Source organism: Delphinapterus leucas, chromosome 9 (assembly GCF_059928025.1).
Source record: "Delphinapterus leucas isolate spDelLeu-1000000601 "Yukka" chromosome 9, BTC_Dleu_Yukka2, whole genome shotgun sequence".
NCBI classification, from domain to species: Eukaryota; Metazoa; Chordata; class Mammalia; order Artiodactyla; family Monodontidae; genus Delphinapterus; species Delphinapterus leucas.
In genome coordinates this window covers 49,559,229-49,575,903 of record NC_143137.1, presented here as the reverse complement: position 1 = coordinate 49,575,903, position 16,675 = coordinate 49,559,229, and the positions used below count along the sequence as shown (strand labels likewise).

At 38.3% G+C, this 16,675-nt stretch overlaps 2 protein-coding genes across 8 annotated transcripts in view; one reads left to right on the top strand and one right to left on the bottom strand.

Annotated features, from left to right (window-relative positions):
• NFE2L3 (NFE2 like bZIP transcription factor 3) overlaps positions 1–8,111 on the top strand; it is a 37,567-nt gene extending 29,456 nt beyond the window's left edge. Inside the window, exon 4 of the mRNA XM_022584764.3 lies at positions 117–8,111. Within this exon, the coding sequence (XP_022440472.2) occupies positions 117–1,367 (1,251 nt within the window). The 3' untranslated portion in view covers positions 1,368–8,111. The remainder of the gene's footprint in view (positions 1–116) is intronic.
• Positions 5,845–16,238, bottom strand: HNRNPA2B1 (heterogeneous nuclear ribonucleoprotein A2/B1). 7 transcript variants are annotated; one of them, XR_002646215.3, is made up of 13 exons: positions 16,029–16,238; positions 13,218–13,253; positions 13,010–13,120; positions 12,696–12,842; positions 12,169–12,379; positions 11,915–12,016; positions 11,760–11,840; positions 10,994–11,056; positions 9,589–9,708; positions 9,218–9,340; positions 8,463–8,545; positions 6,949–7,084; positions 5,845–6,394 (listed from the first exon to the last, which is right to left on the bottom strand). XR_002646215.3 is itself a non-coding variant. In XM_022584791.3 (12 exons), exons 1-11 carry the CDS (start codon positions 16,032–16,034, stop codon positions 8,484–8,486), a joined length of 1,062 nt encoding a protein of 353 aa, XP_022440499.1. In that variant the 5' UTR covers positions 16,035–16,238; the 3' UTR covers positions 5,845–6,394; positions 8,463–8,483. The 7 variants fall into 7 exon arrangements, 5 of the variants coding, with proteins under 5 accessions (XP_022440499.1, XP_030615650.1, XP_022440484.1 ...); XR_002646217.3 differs by having other exon boundaries at positions 7,012–7,084; XM_022584791.3 differs by lacking the exon at positions 6,949–7,084.
• Positions 16,239–16,675: the final 437 nt, after the last annotated feature.

The following is a 16,675-nucleotide window of genomic DNA, read 5'->3' as shown; positions in this document are numbered from 1 at the left end:
CCTTACTTACATAGAGGAATTAACACAAGAGAAGAACAAGTACTGTATTAGGTACTATAACTGCTATTAAAATAGTTTTGTTATTTATAGTGCTCTTTTTTCCTTTCCTTTTTCAGGGCATCTCACTGGGAGACAGTGCTCTCCCAGGAAGTATCAATGATGGCATGAATTCTCCTACACATGCAAATTATAGCCAGGCTGTAAGTCATGATGTAAATCTCCATGAGGCCATGTTATTGTGTCCTGACAATACATTTAGAAGGGATCCAGTAACAAGGACTTCACAGCCACAAGAACTATTTCTGCAGTTAAATTCTCCTCTTACCAATCCTGAACAGACCCTTTCTGGAACTAATTTGACAGGATTTCTTCCATTTGACAATCAGATGAGGGACCTAACAAACCAAGACCTTCTGTATGACCTTGATGTAAACATATTTGATGAGATAAATTTAATGTCTTTGGCCACAGAAGAAGGTTTTGATCCAATGGAAGTTTCTCAGCTTTTTGAAGAACCAGATTCTGATTCTGGGCTTTCCTTAAACTCAAGCCACAATAGCACCTCTGTCACCAAGTCTAACTCCTTGCGCTCTGTATGTGAAGGTGCTTCACGTTCTAGTAGTGAATCTCTTTCCCACCGTGACTTAGAAGGGGCTGTAGGAGGCTACTACCCAGAGCCCACTAAACTTTGTCACATGGATCACAGAAGTGATTCTCATTTTCATGGGGACTTTGCATTTCAACCCGTATTACATAACCACACTTACCACTTACAGCCAAGTGCACTAGAATCCACTTATGAATCTTTTTCATGGCCTGGGAAGTCACAGAAAATAAGGCGTGGGTACCTCAATGACACAGACAGAAACTTAAGCCGTGATGAACAGCGTGCTAAAGCTCTGCACATCCCTTTTTCTGTGGATGAAATTGTCCAGATGCCTGTAGATTCTTTCAACAGCATGCTAAGCAGGTACTATCTGACAGATTTTCAAGTGTCGCTCATCCGTGATATTAGACGAAGAGGGAAGAATAAAGTTGCTGCTCAGAACTGCCGTAGGCGCAAACTGGATGTAATTTTGAATCTGGAAGATGACGTATGTAACTTGCAAGCAAAGAAGGAAACCCTTAAGAGAGAGCGATCCCAGTGTCACAAAGCTATAAATATAATGAAACAGAAACTGCACGATCTCTATCACGATGTTTTTAGTAGGTTAAGAGATGATGAAGGTAGGCCAGTCAATCCAAACCAGTATGCTCTTCAGTGCAGCCGTGATGGAAGTGTTTTGATTGTACCCAAGGAATTGGTGACCCCAGGCCAAAAAAAGGAAAACCAAAAAGGAAAACGAAAAAGTGAGAGAAGAAATTGAAGATGGATTCCATCCATATGCATAAAGTCGTAATGTTCAGAAACTGATCAAAAACCATTGAATCTGCTTCGAAGTTTAGCTCAAGTGTTATCTACTGCTACTTGAATCACTCAATTAAGGCTACATTTTGAAGCTTATATGGACCAGTTTAGGACTTCAATATCAGACTTGGGGGCCTGTTTCATGAACTAATGTAGAAATAGGGTGACGTGGAAACTTGGTAACTGTCTTTCACTAGCCATTTCTTAGTAAGATGGTCCCTTCAAAGAGAGCAAACACATTTCAAAACATGTTTTTATGATTTAAAATATTTTCATTTAGAGTTTTCAAGAACTGTTTTAGCTTAATAGATGAAAACTTATGTAGCTTTTTCTGTGGAAATAAATTTTGTATTTGATTTTATAAAGTACTAACTTTCCCCTTTTATACAGAAATCCTAAGCAAACTTCTCTTCCAAAATACCCACATTTAAAAACACAGGTGAATATCTAGCAAATCGGGCAGCAGTGCTGAATTTTAAAAACTACACAAATTGATCAGACTCAAGTCAAACCGAATATAGTCAACACTGAACTGACAAGCAAAATCCCACCCCCCCCGAGACCTCACACACAAAACATGACATGAAATAGACCAAGCTCTACACCAGGATGCCCAAACAAAACAAACTGGAGCTTTAAAATATTACTGCATTAGGCTTTAACACCTGAAGACAAAGAGCCTCCCTGCCTCCCATAACTAGAGTTGCCTGCATATACAGAAATAGGACTAATTCCCTGGCAGTAAAAGTCAGCCTGTAGGGATAGCTCCACATCTGGAACACTGACAGCTCACACCAAAAAAAACCCCTAACTTGCTTAAATATGGAAAGATTTAATCAAGCATGTACAGGAGGCCCTACAAGAACGCAGGCCACCACTAAGGGATGATAAGCACAGACTTTGTAAAGAAATGAAAATACTGAAGCAAAATGAAAGATATTCAAAGAGGCAAAAAGACAGCCATTTGATAAAAAGGACAATAGGAATGGCACTTGAAATGAAACCTCAAGAATTTTCTGAAGACAACTGCCCTGTCAAGGTTTGAGAACATTAACATGAATAGTCTAATATCAAAATTAGAATCAAGGTTGTCAGATGTTTTCTGCGGTTATAATTGCCCAAAAACATAAATGTCACAAGTCAAAGTTATTTTGGGTTACAGAAATGCAGGGTGTGGGTTTTTAAAGTAAACCTCTATACTTTAAATGGGAGCTAGGAATTTGTTCCAAGCCCCACGTAGTAGCAAAATGCTTCTAGATGCAAGTTTCGCTCTTCTGACCAGTTTTGTGCAATAACCACTTTTTCAATGGTGACAGGCTGGCTTTTTGCAAGGGAGCCCACCTCAGATGTCTTAGCTTCTTAAATACAGAGCTTCAAGGCACATTCTTTCAAGTCTACATACAATGTAAAATGCCACAACCAATTATAAGTTTTGAAACTGCAGGTATCCCAGTTTGCTCAATTTTAGTGCTTGCTCTTGTCAGGCTCAGCATTCTCCCCAATCCCTGAAAATATCAAGAACATCAAATGGGCAAAAAAGAGGCGCACAGCAGAGACAGCTGGGATTCAAAACATTCACAGCAACTGAAAATTTGAGATCCATGAGGTATTTGGTGCACTGTGACCAAAGGTCAACGAATGCAGCTTTCACCGGCCAGTTTCATCTCATTTGCCATAGGCTAGTTTCTGGACAGTCCCTTTGAACAAATACCACACTGCTTTCCATCACTGATGTCAGCAGTGAAAATTTCACACCACTATTTTAGCCTAAGCTCCCTACTTACAGATTAAGATACACCAAGATTGAATATTCTGCTAGTTCAGTAGTCTTTAAAAAAAAAAAAAGCCAGGTTTTATCAGTTGAAAGGAATAGGTGGAGTGTTGAGAAAATGATTCTCAAGCTTTTATAAACAGATCAAAATATCAAGTTCTAATGGAAGCCATATGCATTTTAATTTTACTGACTGTTGGACAGCTGTTAGCTATCTGACCTATCTGACCCATTCCTTAAATAGTGAAATCACTCTTCAGCTAATCTGAACAAGACATGGATAAACAGTAAAGACGTACTTGAATTGAGAAACAGTTCCATCAATCAAGGTTGGGGGATGATAAACTTAAGTTCCCAAGTATTTGTTTGGGGGTTTAAATACAGACTGTAGCCACAAAAGGACCCGCAGAACTAGGTAAGATCAGCAGTGTTTACACCTGTAAATCTGGTAGTCTGTATAACTGGCCTTCGGCCTCTTTGAAGCATGTTTTTTGCTAGGCATCATTTTCCCTCCTGATTTCAGTGGACTGGCCCAAACTTACATTTTTTACTACTCCCAACATAAAAGCAGTCTTACCTTCCTTACCTATAGAAAATACTTTTATTCCTGAAATCATCCCTTTGTCATAGAATTACATCAGTTGAGAATTAAAAGTGAAATCTGGTTCCGACAGGCGCTCAGCATCTCATTTGTCCTTTTCCTATTAAAACCTTATTTACTTTTCGTAGCTAACAACAGGCCATGATGAAATCCTCACAGGGAAATTAAAACTATTGCGTGTAATCTTCAAGCAACGTGTGCTCAATATGATTTGGATATCTGGGTTCCATTTCTAGGCTGGCTCCAGTTCAGCACTGACCTTTAGAATACAGGAGCAGTTAAGAAGTCAGCCCAGCTGCCAGAACAACAAAGTGAACAAAGTCATCCTATGGAGTACATATTAGTGCTTAATAATTTAAATATTTTTCACTTAGTTTAGTTGCAGTAATAGCAGAGCAGCATTAGAATCATTGGGTAGGGGGACTTCCCTGGTGGCGCAGTGGTTGAGAGTCCGCCTGCCGATGCAGGGGACACGGGTTCGTACCCCAGTCCGGGAAGATCCCACATGCCACAAAGCGGCTAGGCCCGTGAGCCATGGCCGCTGAGCCTGCGCGTCCGGAGCCTGTGCTCCACAACGGGAGAGGCCACAACAGTGAGAGAGGCACGCGTACCGCAAAAAAAAAAAAAAAAAAAATCATTGGGTATACCACCTGAGAATATTTGTTCCAAACTTTAGACTGATTTAAAATATAACTAAGCCACAATGTACACATGCACTTTGGGTATACTGAGATTAGTGATGTTTTCTACCTTCTGCAAAGGCACCACATATCCACACGTTTGAACTAGTAATTGTCATTACTAAGGAACCAAGACACAATTCTTTTAAAGCCTCCCTTAATTGCCTCAGTACTTTTAAATATTAAGAATCACTTCAGACCAACTTTAACGTACTCATGCACTTAATCGCAATACTGAAAACCACACAGAAGATCCAATTTCAAAAGCTTTTACCAAAGAGGAAAACACTCCAGGTATGGGAGCCATCCCCCAAGATGGCTCCCAATATCGTGCTTTTTGGTCGTCATGTGAGTAAAACCCTCCCCTCCCACAGTGATCACAAGATAACTTACAAAAACACTGGTTGTATTTTGAGGATTCTTTTGTTGCTTCACTATGGGTAAAGGAAATAGCCAGTACCAACCTTCAGTCCTGTCAGCAGGCCATTTTGGATTCAAATATTCCAGCCCAAGTCATGTTTTCCCTGACTTACACACAACCCTAAGCTTCAGCTAGAAATTGCACAGCTAAGCTGTTTCCAAATTGCTGACCTACAAAAACAGTGAGGTGAAAATTTAAGTTCTCTAAAATATTTCCTTTTAGAACAAAACCGTCCTTAAATCTCAATTTCTAAAAAATTAGCAGCTCAACACACACAACATATACACACACAAAATACTCAACATTACCTATTGCATGTTTCAATAAACTAGGTCATTTCGCCCCGTTAATACATAATACAGATGTCTTCCCCTATTTGTGCTACTGTTAAATGCTGGGTATTTTAGGGTTGTATTATACCAACTTGATTTATCTTCAAAAGTTAACTTCTTTGAAGAGCTAGACATTTTTAAGACATTAAGAATTATTTTTTCCTAGTAAATCCACAGCCAAATGTAAACAAATTTATAGCCGACAATGGACGCAAAGTTCATCTTCCGTTAGCCATCATTAGTTTGACTTACCTGTAAGATACCTCATATCAAAACCAAAAGAGATAGTTAGAACAAGTCAACTTTACTTTGTCCCCTACTATTTTTCTGGTTTTTCATCATTTCAGGTGAACATCCAAGTAAGAAACTCACTGCTTGCTATTAAATTTTATCCACCATGTTTAACCCTTCAAGACAACCACCTGATACTAAGTGTATAACGAAACAGAGCTAATTCACATTTGAGAGAAACTAATGACAGATTTTGTCTCAGTGCCTTTTGCATAGCCACTTAAACTTGGTTGGACCACTTTAGCTGGTTAGAATCTGTAATGACTTTTAAAACACCACCAGCAATGTTAAACATACAAGGCAAAGCCAGAAATCTGTAGCATTATTCAAACGCTGAATATACAGTGTATAAAGAATGGCATTTTATTAGGGACAGCCAATAATGTCCACAGTGCTTTTCTCGTTTGTCTATCCATATTGAAAGGAAAATGGCAATATGCATTGCTTTGTGAAACTGCTTTAGAAATCTAGTGGATGGCAATCCTTTAGACAACTTAATGTTCATAGAACAAGATTCACATTTTATGTGTAAACATTACACCAAGTATTTGAATACAAAAGTATTTATTTTAATAAACTTTATATTTAAAATAGAATTTTAATCTGTCTACTCACAAAACCTAATTCAAAACACGATACATTTCTCTCTCTAGCTGAACTGATGTTACTCTGTTACAAACAATACTCAATTTGTAATTGTTTTATATTAAGAACCTGTACTAAATGAAGTCTGTTATTTTATCAGAAAACATTTCCCTTTAATCTTAAAGAGTGCTTTTTAAAATGAAGGCACCAACAAGAACTACTTTCAGATGGTACAGAATTTCTTATTTCTTGAAGATTCTGTGGTTGACCACTTCTTCATTAGTTACCTGCAGCAAGACACCTTCCTGCCAAAGGAAAAAAAAAGTATCTGAAGAAGTTTATCATGTTTGTCCAAAGAACCTAAATAATTTCAGTGGTGGTCTTAGGATCAAAGAAGACTCACAGGTGCATACAGTAGAATATGCCCTGATTATCACATTCCTGAAAAGGCAATAAAGCCAGGCAATCAATCTCTGATGACATTTAAGAAATGAAACTTCAGCAGCCAACCTACGTCTCTCCTATAGGTTAGGGATTGGGAAAGAATTACCACATTTAAACCTAAGTATTTAGAATTGGATACATACAAGATTTATAATGTAGACACTTTTATTCATAAATATAAATTATCTGAAAGTAGATTTAACCATCTTGCCCTACCTTCTCCTTAGCCTGATCCTGATAAGCATGTAAAGCTAGAACCGTATCAAAATAACAGAAGAACAAAACGTCTTTATTTTTAATAAAAAAAAAATCCCTAGTTCACTCAAAACGCTTGATCCAAGAAATGTGAATACACAAGGGTGTAACGATGGGAAATTTCATGATTCATTCAACTTGCAGCCTAACTTTTACCTACCATTTCACTACCAACACCACTGAAGGAACCAAGAAAAGCTTTATTAATGATCACTTGGCTTGCCTCAGCTGTTGAAATGAAGCACTTTACAGTCTTTGTGGCAGCAGAATATACGTGTCCATGGTTCATATCAATGCTAAAATTCCAGCAGGGAAAAAAATGATATGTTAAGCACCTGAATCTTCATAGAGGGGGAGGGGGATGGGAAAGAAGGAAAAAAAGGGAAAAAAAAACAACCAAAATAATTTAAGTAAATGACAGATTGGAAAACAGGGTTTATAAAATTATTCTCTTGAGTTTATAAATTGTTAAACTCAATTTATAGCTATGTTAAACTACATGAGAACCACTATACTGAAAGACCATTAAAGAGTATTAGTTTATCTTTTGGGGAGGAAAATTAAGAAAGGAAAAGTAAATGAGATCTTACCTAAAGAAGTTTAACTGAAGCTTAGAACTATTTTGCTCTACACCCTCAGCTTTCGTTGGCATCCTTATAAACTACTGTAGTTAAAGCTTTGTAGAAACAGCACAGTTTCTTAAGACTGGCTGAACTTAGTAGCCGTCAAGAGTTCTCTTGTACTAGACCTGTATCCCTGAAGAGTACCTCGCTGGGGTTATTTCCTTTCCTTGCATTGAAGAAGCAGCATCTAAAAGATCTAAAAAGGTGTTTCTCCTTGCAGAGATATCCCTTAAGTTATCTAGATAATTTAATCCTGATGAATTGCAGACAACACACTTGTATCTGACCAGCATTTATCTTACACAAATATAACAACAGCTTTGCAATGGACCTTAATTATACTACCCACTCCTTAACTTATTTAAAATAAAAAGTCTATAATTACACAATTTCCTTTAGAATTATTTTATTAAATCATAAATGTACAACAGCTTCTTAACTCTACACACGCACTTAAATTTTTTTTAAAGGAAAAACGTTATGTCTTATTACACCATGATCCTGGCTAATAGCTTTTCAAAACTTTGAGAAAAATCTTAAAAAAGGTTTCACATGTCACCTGAAACTTACAAATTTAACATTATCAAAGAAGGAATGCTTCTACACTCTTACAAAGACCACTAGAAAGAAACAACAATTAAAAAGCTAAGAAACTGTCTCAAAGGCATTTTTTTTTTTTTTTTTTACAATCCTTCCTCCACAGTAAGGTAATGTTATTAAATAATCCAATCCATTCACAAAATGGCTCTCTGCATCTGCTCTGGTGTCTTCTGCCATATCACTGCATATTTATGCATGACTGAGATAAGAGTTTCCTTAACATTGTTATTTCGATAACCTGAAGCTGTTCTGTTACCTCTGGGCTCTCATCCTCTCCTATTTATACAGTGAAGCCTGTTTCAACAGAAGTAAAGAGTAAAAAAAAAATAGGTTATGAAATTATCCATCTAACCAGGTTTTAAGGAAAGATAACATGATCCTAAAAAGCTTTTAACTCCTGGCAGCTAGGTCTCCCAAGACATTAATAACATGAAACTTAAAAGCTACTTACCCATGGTAAATAGGAAGAAGCTCAATATCGGCTTCTCCCTCCATAACCCCCACTTCCTCCACTGCCTCCTGGACCATAGTTTCCTAGAATTATTAGAACAAGAGAAAGCAAACTTATTTTGATTTCCCAAGTTCTACAGTTGATTTTATTTTACAGCCATACACTCCCTAAAACATGCAGATCAGAGACCATACTTGTTTCTAGTTAGCCTCGTTAACTCAAGATTAAATTATCCAGATTCACAGATTTTTCAATTTTTTCCTTTAAACTTGAAAACATTTTACTACTGCTTCTCCTTTAAAGGGCTCTCTTCCATGATCATTTAAAAGATTTTTTAAGAAAGTATACCCAGCATAAGAAACATAAGGAATCTATTTCTGTCCCACTAACAACTCTCAACGATGATTTGAACGAAAAGTTCAGATTTACTAAATTAGCTTTCTAAGAGTCATACAAAATTTACACCACTTGCAATATGCTCAGCAATTTTATCTGGCTTTTTCTTAATCACCCAAGCCACTGAAAACATCTAATCCACTTCACTAACCCCGAAATATTTTATATCACTGAACATCCCACCACAACAATCCCCCCCAGTGATGTTACATTTTTATTTTCCCCAAAATTTACTCTCAATAACACTGTATTTGATGGGAAGTGTTACCCAAGCATAAATAAACTTGAAAGTTATCTTTCTTCAAAGTCATGGAACACTTAATATTTTCATCACAAATTTGAAAAATCTAATAAATTACCTCCACCATATGGTCCTCCCATGTTTCTGCTACCACCAAAGTTTCCACTCTTCATTGGACCGTAGTTAGAAGGTTGCTGGTTATAATTTCCAAAATCATTATAATTTCCACTTCCATAATTTCCTGTAAAAAATTTGGAAATTTCTGTACAATAAACCCCATAACACAACCAAATATTAAACCAGTGGTACATGCTAAGTACTTAAAATTCCCACAGAAACAAATCAGAATAAATGCAAAACACCTATCTACAATTCTACATTTTTTTTTAAAAGACAACCATCAACAACAATGAAATGAAAAATCTCACGTGTTGAAAATCATTAATTCCAATCCAAATTCCCACATAAAGATGCAGGTGAATTTATTACCTCCTCCATAGTTGTCATAACCACCTCCGTAGCCCCCACCCTGGTTGCCATATCCAGGTCCTCCACCACCATATCCTCCTCTTCCTCCTCCATAACCAGGGCTACCTCCAAAATTGCCACCTATTATAAAATAAGCCTTTAAGTAATTACTTAATATTTTCAATGCCATTTGAACACCCACTTCCAGCTTTCCAAAACACGTATTTTTTAAGTAAGATATTCGTTCTACAAAATCTCTAAAATCCTCAAGGGTAGATTCTAATATCCATCCTTGGTAAACGGTTGGGGGTGGGGAGTGCCTACCCACTAACAACTGGATAAAACCTTTATAAACAAATACCTGTAATGCCACAGGTCTCCCCTAAAACTAAAGACACATCATGGATTCTCTGGAAGGTATCCTGAAATCCTATTTATGTTTTGTGTAAGGTTGTAGGTGGGGTGGGGCAGACAAGATGTGTAGACTAATGGAACAAAGTAGAAGTACCACATCTTCCTGCTGGTCCAAAAGATTAAGTTCCCAACTCATGTTTCCCTGTGAATTACCATGTCTCTTAAATAAAATGCCCACCACCCTTTTCCTGAGTAGAAATGGGGGGGAGGACCAGAAATTAGCAAACTTGCGCATGTAATTAAACTTAAACTGGTATTCTCAGATTGCTTGCAGTAAGTACAAAAACTCATCTTTCTCAAACCAAATCAATATTTGGATTTCAAAGCAATATTGGAAATAGTGAGATTTATGTGACTCCTAAGTCATGCCTAATGAGGTCAAAACCAGAAATAAGGCCTATTATTTAGATCAGTTTTAAACGTCTTGTTCCTTTCTATTAAGACATTTGTCATCAAGTATCACTCTTTTCTGTACTTCAACAAAACATATCACTTGATAAATTTAACAGTGGCTCACCACCTTAGCTAGACACAGGAGCACACTTGTGTATGTTTTGGAAAAGTTCCTTCGGGGACTTTTGGAACATTATCCTCCTGGACTCATCTTGGTAAGAGCTAAGACAACACAGGGCTCTTATATACATTCCCCTTACATGTTGATCTTGCTCGTAACCACTTTTCTATACTTTTTCAGGAAAACAGTATACAAAATATCACATCTATCTCCAATTCTCTTGCTTGAAAAACAACAGGACAGCTTTAAACAGCATTTTTAAATTCTCATTTAAAATCTACCCAATTGATTTTGCAAAAATACAAACACCTACAACCATATTTTTCCTTTTATAATTTACAACAGGTAAGATGCAAATCAGAATAAAAATCCAAATAACTGAACCATTATCACCTAATCCCTTTACAAAAGGTAAAACATTAAGAAAAATTTCATGTATACACTCAAAAACGGACAACACAGTGTGATTAAACCTTAAGACGTGTAGAAGAAACTGACCTCCAGGTCCTCCTCCATACCCATTATAGCCATCCCCAAATCCACGACCACTTCCATATCCATCTGTTATGGGCAGGAAAAAAAAGATTATTTTCCTGTGGTTCATGCCACTCAATTCCTTACCCTCCCTTCCTCCACGTTATCTATTAGTATCTATGAATAAGAATTATTAGGAACCCATTCCCCTTAAGCTGTACACTGGTGTTACTGTATATTTTATGCTGTATTTTAGTGTTAAAAATACACTAAAGTATGTGATTCCACTTCATCATCAGGTAACTGCCTGATTTGGGGCTTGGACTTGGCAAACCTCCACTTAAGATATTCATTTATGAAAAGGAATGACAATGGACAGGGGCAGTATTTCTGTTGGCACCCCACTACTTTAATTCAGATTAACCTACATATAAAGCCCAAAGCAAAAAACAAAGACACAGACCTCTTCAAACCTACACATAAGTCTCTACAGTATTTCCACCGACTATTCAGGAAGACCTCATAAATTTAAGATGGCTGCACTATCTTAACTTTTCCAGAAACTGAAAACCATAAAGGATCTATGCAATTATTTGCCCTTGACTATAACTATAGGACTTCTAAAATGTTACCTCTTGCCTAGCCAAATCAGAATATCCCATCAGGAAAGAACCTACATTAGAACTTAAGAATAACTTTTTAAAAATTAGCCTGGATTTCCTAGATTCTAATTAAAACTCACTCAGTTTTCAAGCACATTCACCCTTCTAAACTTAGAAGGCGGACTTACCAGATCCTCCTCTGAAGTTACTTCCTGGTCCTGGTCCAAAATTTCCACCACCACCGCGAGAATCTCCAAAACCAAAGTTGCCTACAATAAATACCCTGGTTAGTAACAAACACTTATACAAATAAATCTTAAGAAAAAAATGAAATTGAAGTTACCTCCTCTTCCACTTCTAGAACTTTGGACTTCCTGCATTTCTTGTCTAGATAAAGCCTTCCTTACTTCTGCATTATGACCATTGATAGTATGGTATTTCTGCACTGGAATGAAAAGTTCAGAGTCCATTAAGTCAGCATCCTATAATATTAGCCAAGTTACAAGTTAAACTTTACTTTAACAAAGTTTTAGGTGTTAACATACTCAAAACTTAAAATGTGAAAAAGCCACACCCCTAGCACTTATGGACACTTACACACAATCTTATCCACAGGATCATGGTCATCAAAAGTAACAAACCCAAAGCCTCTTTTCTTTCCAGACTGCCTATCGGTAATTATCTCAATGGTATCAATTTTTCCATATTCCTCAAAGTAATCTCTAAGATGATGTTCCTCAGTATCTTCTTTAATTCCACCTACAAACAGCTTCTTCACAGTTACATGAGCCCCTGGCTTTCCAGATTCCTGAAACAGAAAAAATCATCCTGACTGAAGAAACCACAAACACGAACGAAGGCACACTATCTGAGTAACATACATGGCTTCTATCCTATGACCAAATACTAAGGCACCTTATGAATAAGAACCTAATCTTTGAAATAACTTAGTCTAGGAAATTATAAGTACAGAAACCCAACGAAGCTCTATTAAAGAAACAAAAACACTTTGAGCTAAATACAGATAACTTTGTTCTTTCAAAAGTCACTTTCTAATCTTGAGCAAGAGCGAAATGGAATTTTCCTCAAAACTGTTTGAACAAACAAGTTGTGTATTTGCTCACCTCTCTTGCAACAGCACGTTTTGGCTCAACCACTCTCCCATCAATTGAATGAGGTCTTGCAGCCATGGCAGCATCAACCTCAGCCATGGATGAAAAAGTTACAAAACCAAATCCTCTTGATCTTTTGCTTGCAGGATCCCTCATTACCTTTAAATCCAAAGAAGTGATGTTACCATTTAATCTCATCACTTACAGCATTTTAAAATAATGAATATGAATTTTAAAGTGATTTTCTCCATGATTCACTCATTTTAAACAGAGAAACCCAACACTTGAAGGACTACTATCCCTAAGCACTTCCACACTTAACGTACCACACAATCTGTAAGTTTTCCCCATTGCTCGTAGTAGTTCCTCAAACTTTCTTCTGTAGTTTCAAAGCTCAAGCCACCAATAAAGAGTTTACGGAATTGTTCCTTTTCTCTCTGCAAAGGAAAACATCATTTCAATTTTTATTTACATTTTCTCTTTGTATGCAGGAAATTAAATTCTTAAATATGAGGTGACCTGCTGGCAGAGTACCTTTTTCCTCTCCAAAGGAACAGTTTCTAAAGTTTTCTGGGGGGGAAAAAAAAAACTTACATCAAATTTAAACCATATGTTAAACTGCATTAGTTGTGTTACACCAAAAAAATTGCCTCAGCTGAATTACACAAGTTTCAAAATCATTAACGCTTGATCTAAATTTACTTCACATTAAATTATTTTAAACAAATCTAGCATAACTTAGTTTAAAAAAAACTTTCTGAAGAAAAAGGAGCAAATCTACTCCCTGGTGACTGAAAAGTTAAGATTCTTATCAAAATCTGCATTCAATCCTATAACCCAGAACAGAGAACTTTTAAATATTCCGTTTAAATATAAATTTTTAAAATATAAAAACTGTTGCCTTTTTATAACCAAGAGTTGCCATTTATTTCAGGATTCAGTTATTTGAAAAGTGAGTTTCTCTTCATTGCTCCCTCTGGTGGTGATTCTAATGTAACGCAATTTTCAAAAACCTAGTATTGTTCTCTCCCCATATACCAACTCTCCATTACAGAAAATTTTAAGCGTTCAATGTATGTACCAAAATATCCGTAAAATTTACCTCTCTTCTGACCAAGGCAGAATAACTTTCATAATTAACGGTGTCTAAAACTTAATAAAGTTTTAACATAGCTAGTTTTTGACATGTAGACAACACAGAAACAATCTGAACCGTTACTGAGCTTAAAAGCAGAAACATAGTAAGACACTGTGATCATCTCACTTTTCAAAGCCATAAAAATATTTAAATGACCACTGCGACTATCCCGTAGCTACAAAGTACTACAATTTACACTTCACCATGTTGAACTTAGTGGTCTTCTGGCAAATTACACAGCATAATAAACAACTTTCACATGTGAAAAGAAAAAGAACCTGGTCTGAAAACTCAATCCTTACAAACCAGCAAGCAAATAAGTTGCATTAACAGCTCTGTATTTGGGGCTATGAGTTAAAGCAGGCTGGGTCATTGTTTTCAGTTGACTAGGTTAAAAAACTAAGAATATTCAGAAACGAAAGTTAGTCACAATGTCCGTGACCAACTGTTATCAAACAGCATTACAACTTTCAACCCATAGTTCTATGAAGTTCCTCTCTCCATGCATGACATTCTCCCAACAGCTCAGAAAATACAGCGATAAACAATTCAGTTTTTTCCCTATATAGTTAACTTTTCAGGATTCTGAAAATTTTGAAAACAAATTATCAAACTAGCTCCTGAGACACTTAAAAAACAATTACAGAAGTTACTTAGCATACTGATATTTGGACTCTTAAGCAAATTTTATTTACTCCAAATATTGTCAGTTAATAGACCTTTTAAAACCCAAATAAATTAAATAGATTAAAAAATACATCTACAACAACTTTTACAAATCACTAACAAAGGCAAAAACTCATTACTTACCTCATTTTCCAAACTTACCCGCTGTCCACTATCGATTACAAACAAAGTTATTTTATAAGCGTGCTTAGGGTCAAGGAAAATACCCAGGTAGACCCCCTTGGCTTGAGACCTTATGCTTATCAATGTAATCATCAACCATGATTGCAAACATAAACGAGAAAAGCAAGTGACAAAGTTCAAAAACATAGCGGCCCAGCCTAAAAGTTTTGTATATAGCAATACACGCATTGAAGGACTGAGCCATGTTTTAACCAGAGTACAACTATAAAGTCATTTTTATTTCATTTTCATCATGATTTCTAACTTACCACTAATAAATACCTGTGGTCTTGCCCAATAAAGATTAAATTTCCCAGTAAAAATAATATTTAAAATACAAATACTACGTTTCAAAGAGAATCCTTCAGGAAAATAAAGGATTCTGAACCAAATACCGCCCCCCACAGACCTCCTTCCCCCACGGCCTCCCCACATAGTCGGTAGTAAGCTGATGGCTCTAAATCTGATTCTTCATTTCTGAAGTTTCCTACGATTCAACTGCCTTTTTAGTTACCGCAGACCCAGATAAAACCATTACTCAAATAAACAAGGGCTGGAAAACAAAATGTGGTCTTCATACTACCGCTCGCCTTAAACCGGGCCCGACACCCTACACGGTTTTACCTCCTAAGCCTTGCGAACCCGCCCTGGAGAACGCCGCCCCCTCCCCCCGCCCTTCGGTGCGGCTCCTGAACGCAATGGCGCCATTTCATCGAGGGGAAGGGAGCGAGCCTCTAATGAGGTGCGCAAGACTTTAAAGACCCGAGCTCACAAGACACTAGGAGTCCACCTCGAAACGGCATGAAAACAGTCCGAGAAAAAAAAAATAGTTAACCAGTTCTATTCTTTGTTAAAAGAGTCAAACTAGTTGAACTTAGAGAGTTAAAAGGAAAACACTGCGAGGAAGGAGAGAAATGAAAATGGCGGCCGCCAAATCCGGTTCCCGGGAGGGGGGAGGGGAAGCTCCGCAGTCCTGCTCGCGAGGACCCGAGGCCCGCCGAAACGCTCAAGCGCGGACACGCCGGGGCCCCCAAACCAGCGTGCTGTAAAAAGGGAGTAAGAATTCCTGCCTCCGCGCCCCATTTTCACTAAAGTGGGGCTGCGTCCGCCATGTGGAAGCTCCCCATCCCCCACCCCCAGCAAAGGGAAATGGCGCCGGGAGACTGAGGGTGGGGAAAGCGCTGTACAATCAGGCCTCCACTAACGACCCCTCTTCAAAAACATCCTGAGACCAGCCGCTTCTGAAGTGGCCCAATTTCGCTGCCGCTCTCCCACGGAGGCGGATGGCCGACTTCCAATGAGGCGCCAACGGCCTCGCCATGCCCTTTCCAACAACTCATTGATTTCAAACCCGTTACCTCCATCGCGGACTCAGTCGCTTCAGCCCGATTTCCCGCAGCCGAGCGAGATGAGAGAGATCTCCGCGGACGAACACGAACCGGACTCGTCCTGGCGCTGTAGTGAGAACTGCCGCTGGTCGAGAAACAACACCGCTAGGAGCACCTCCACTCTGGACCCGGCGCTGCTGCTACTGCCGCTAGAGCCGCTGCCGCCGCTTTTCTAGAACCTTCCCCCCGACTAACGCGTCCTCCCCTACGTCAGGCCGTTGCGTAAACGCCCTAACCGCCGCCAATGGCGGGAACGCTCTACGACCTCCTTGCGCCAAGTACGTGCCCCTCCCCCTTGCGGCCAGTAGTGGTGCTTGACGTCAGTTGCGTAAAAGGGCTCTGTGAATTGTGGAAGGCTCGAGTTCTGCGTATTTGACTCTCGGAACTGGGTCCAGCCCCCGCCTTAGCGCAGGGCAGGTGAGAAACGGTCGCGCATTTTGAAATTAACGCTGTTGGGAGGAGCTTAATCTTCAGCCCAGAGGTCCAGCCCCCTCAACCCCGGAGGTGGTCTTTATAGCAACGCTTTGATAATCTCCCCCCACCCCCGTCTTAAAAAAAACCTAGTAGCCTTCTCTACTGCCTTTTCCCTCTCCCACCCTTCCTCCTCTGCGCGGAGG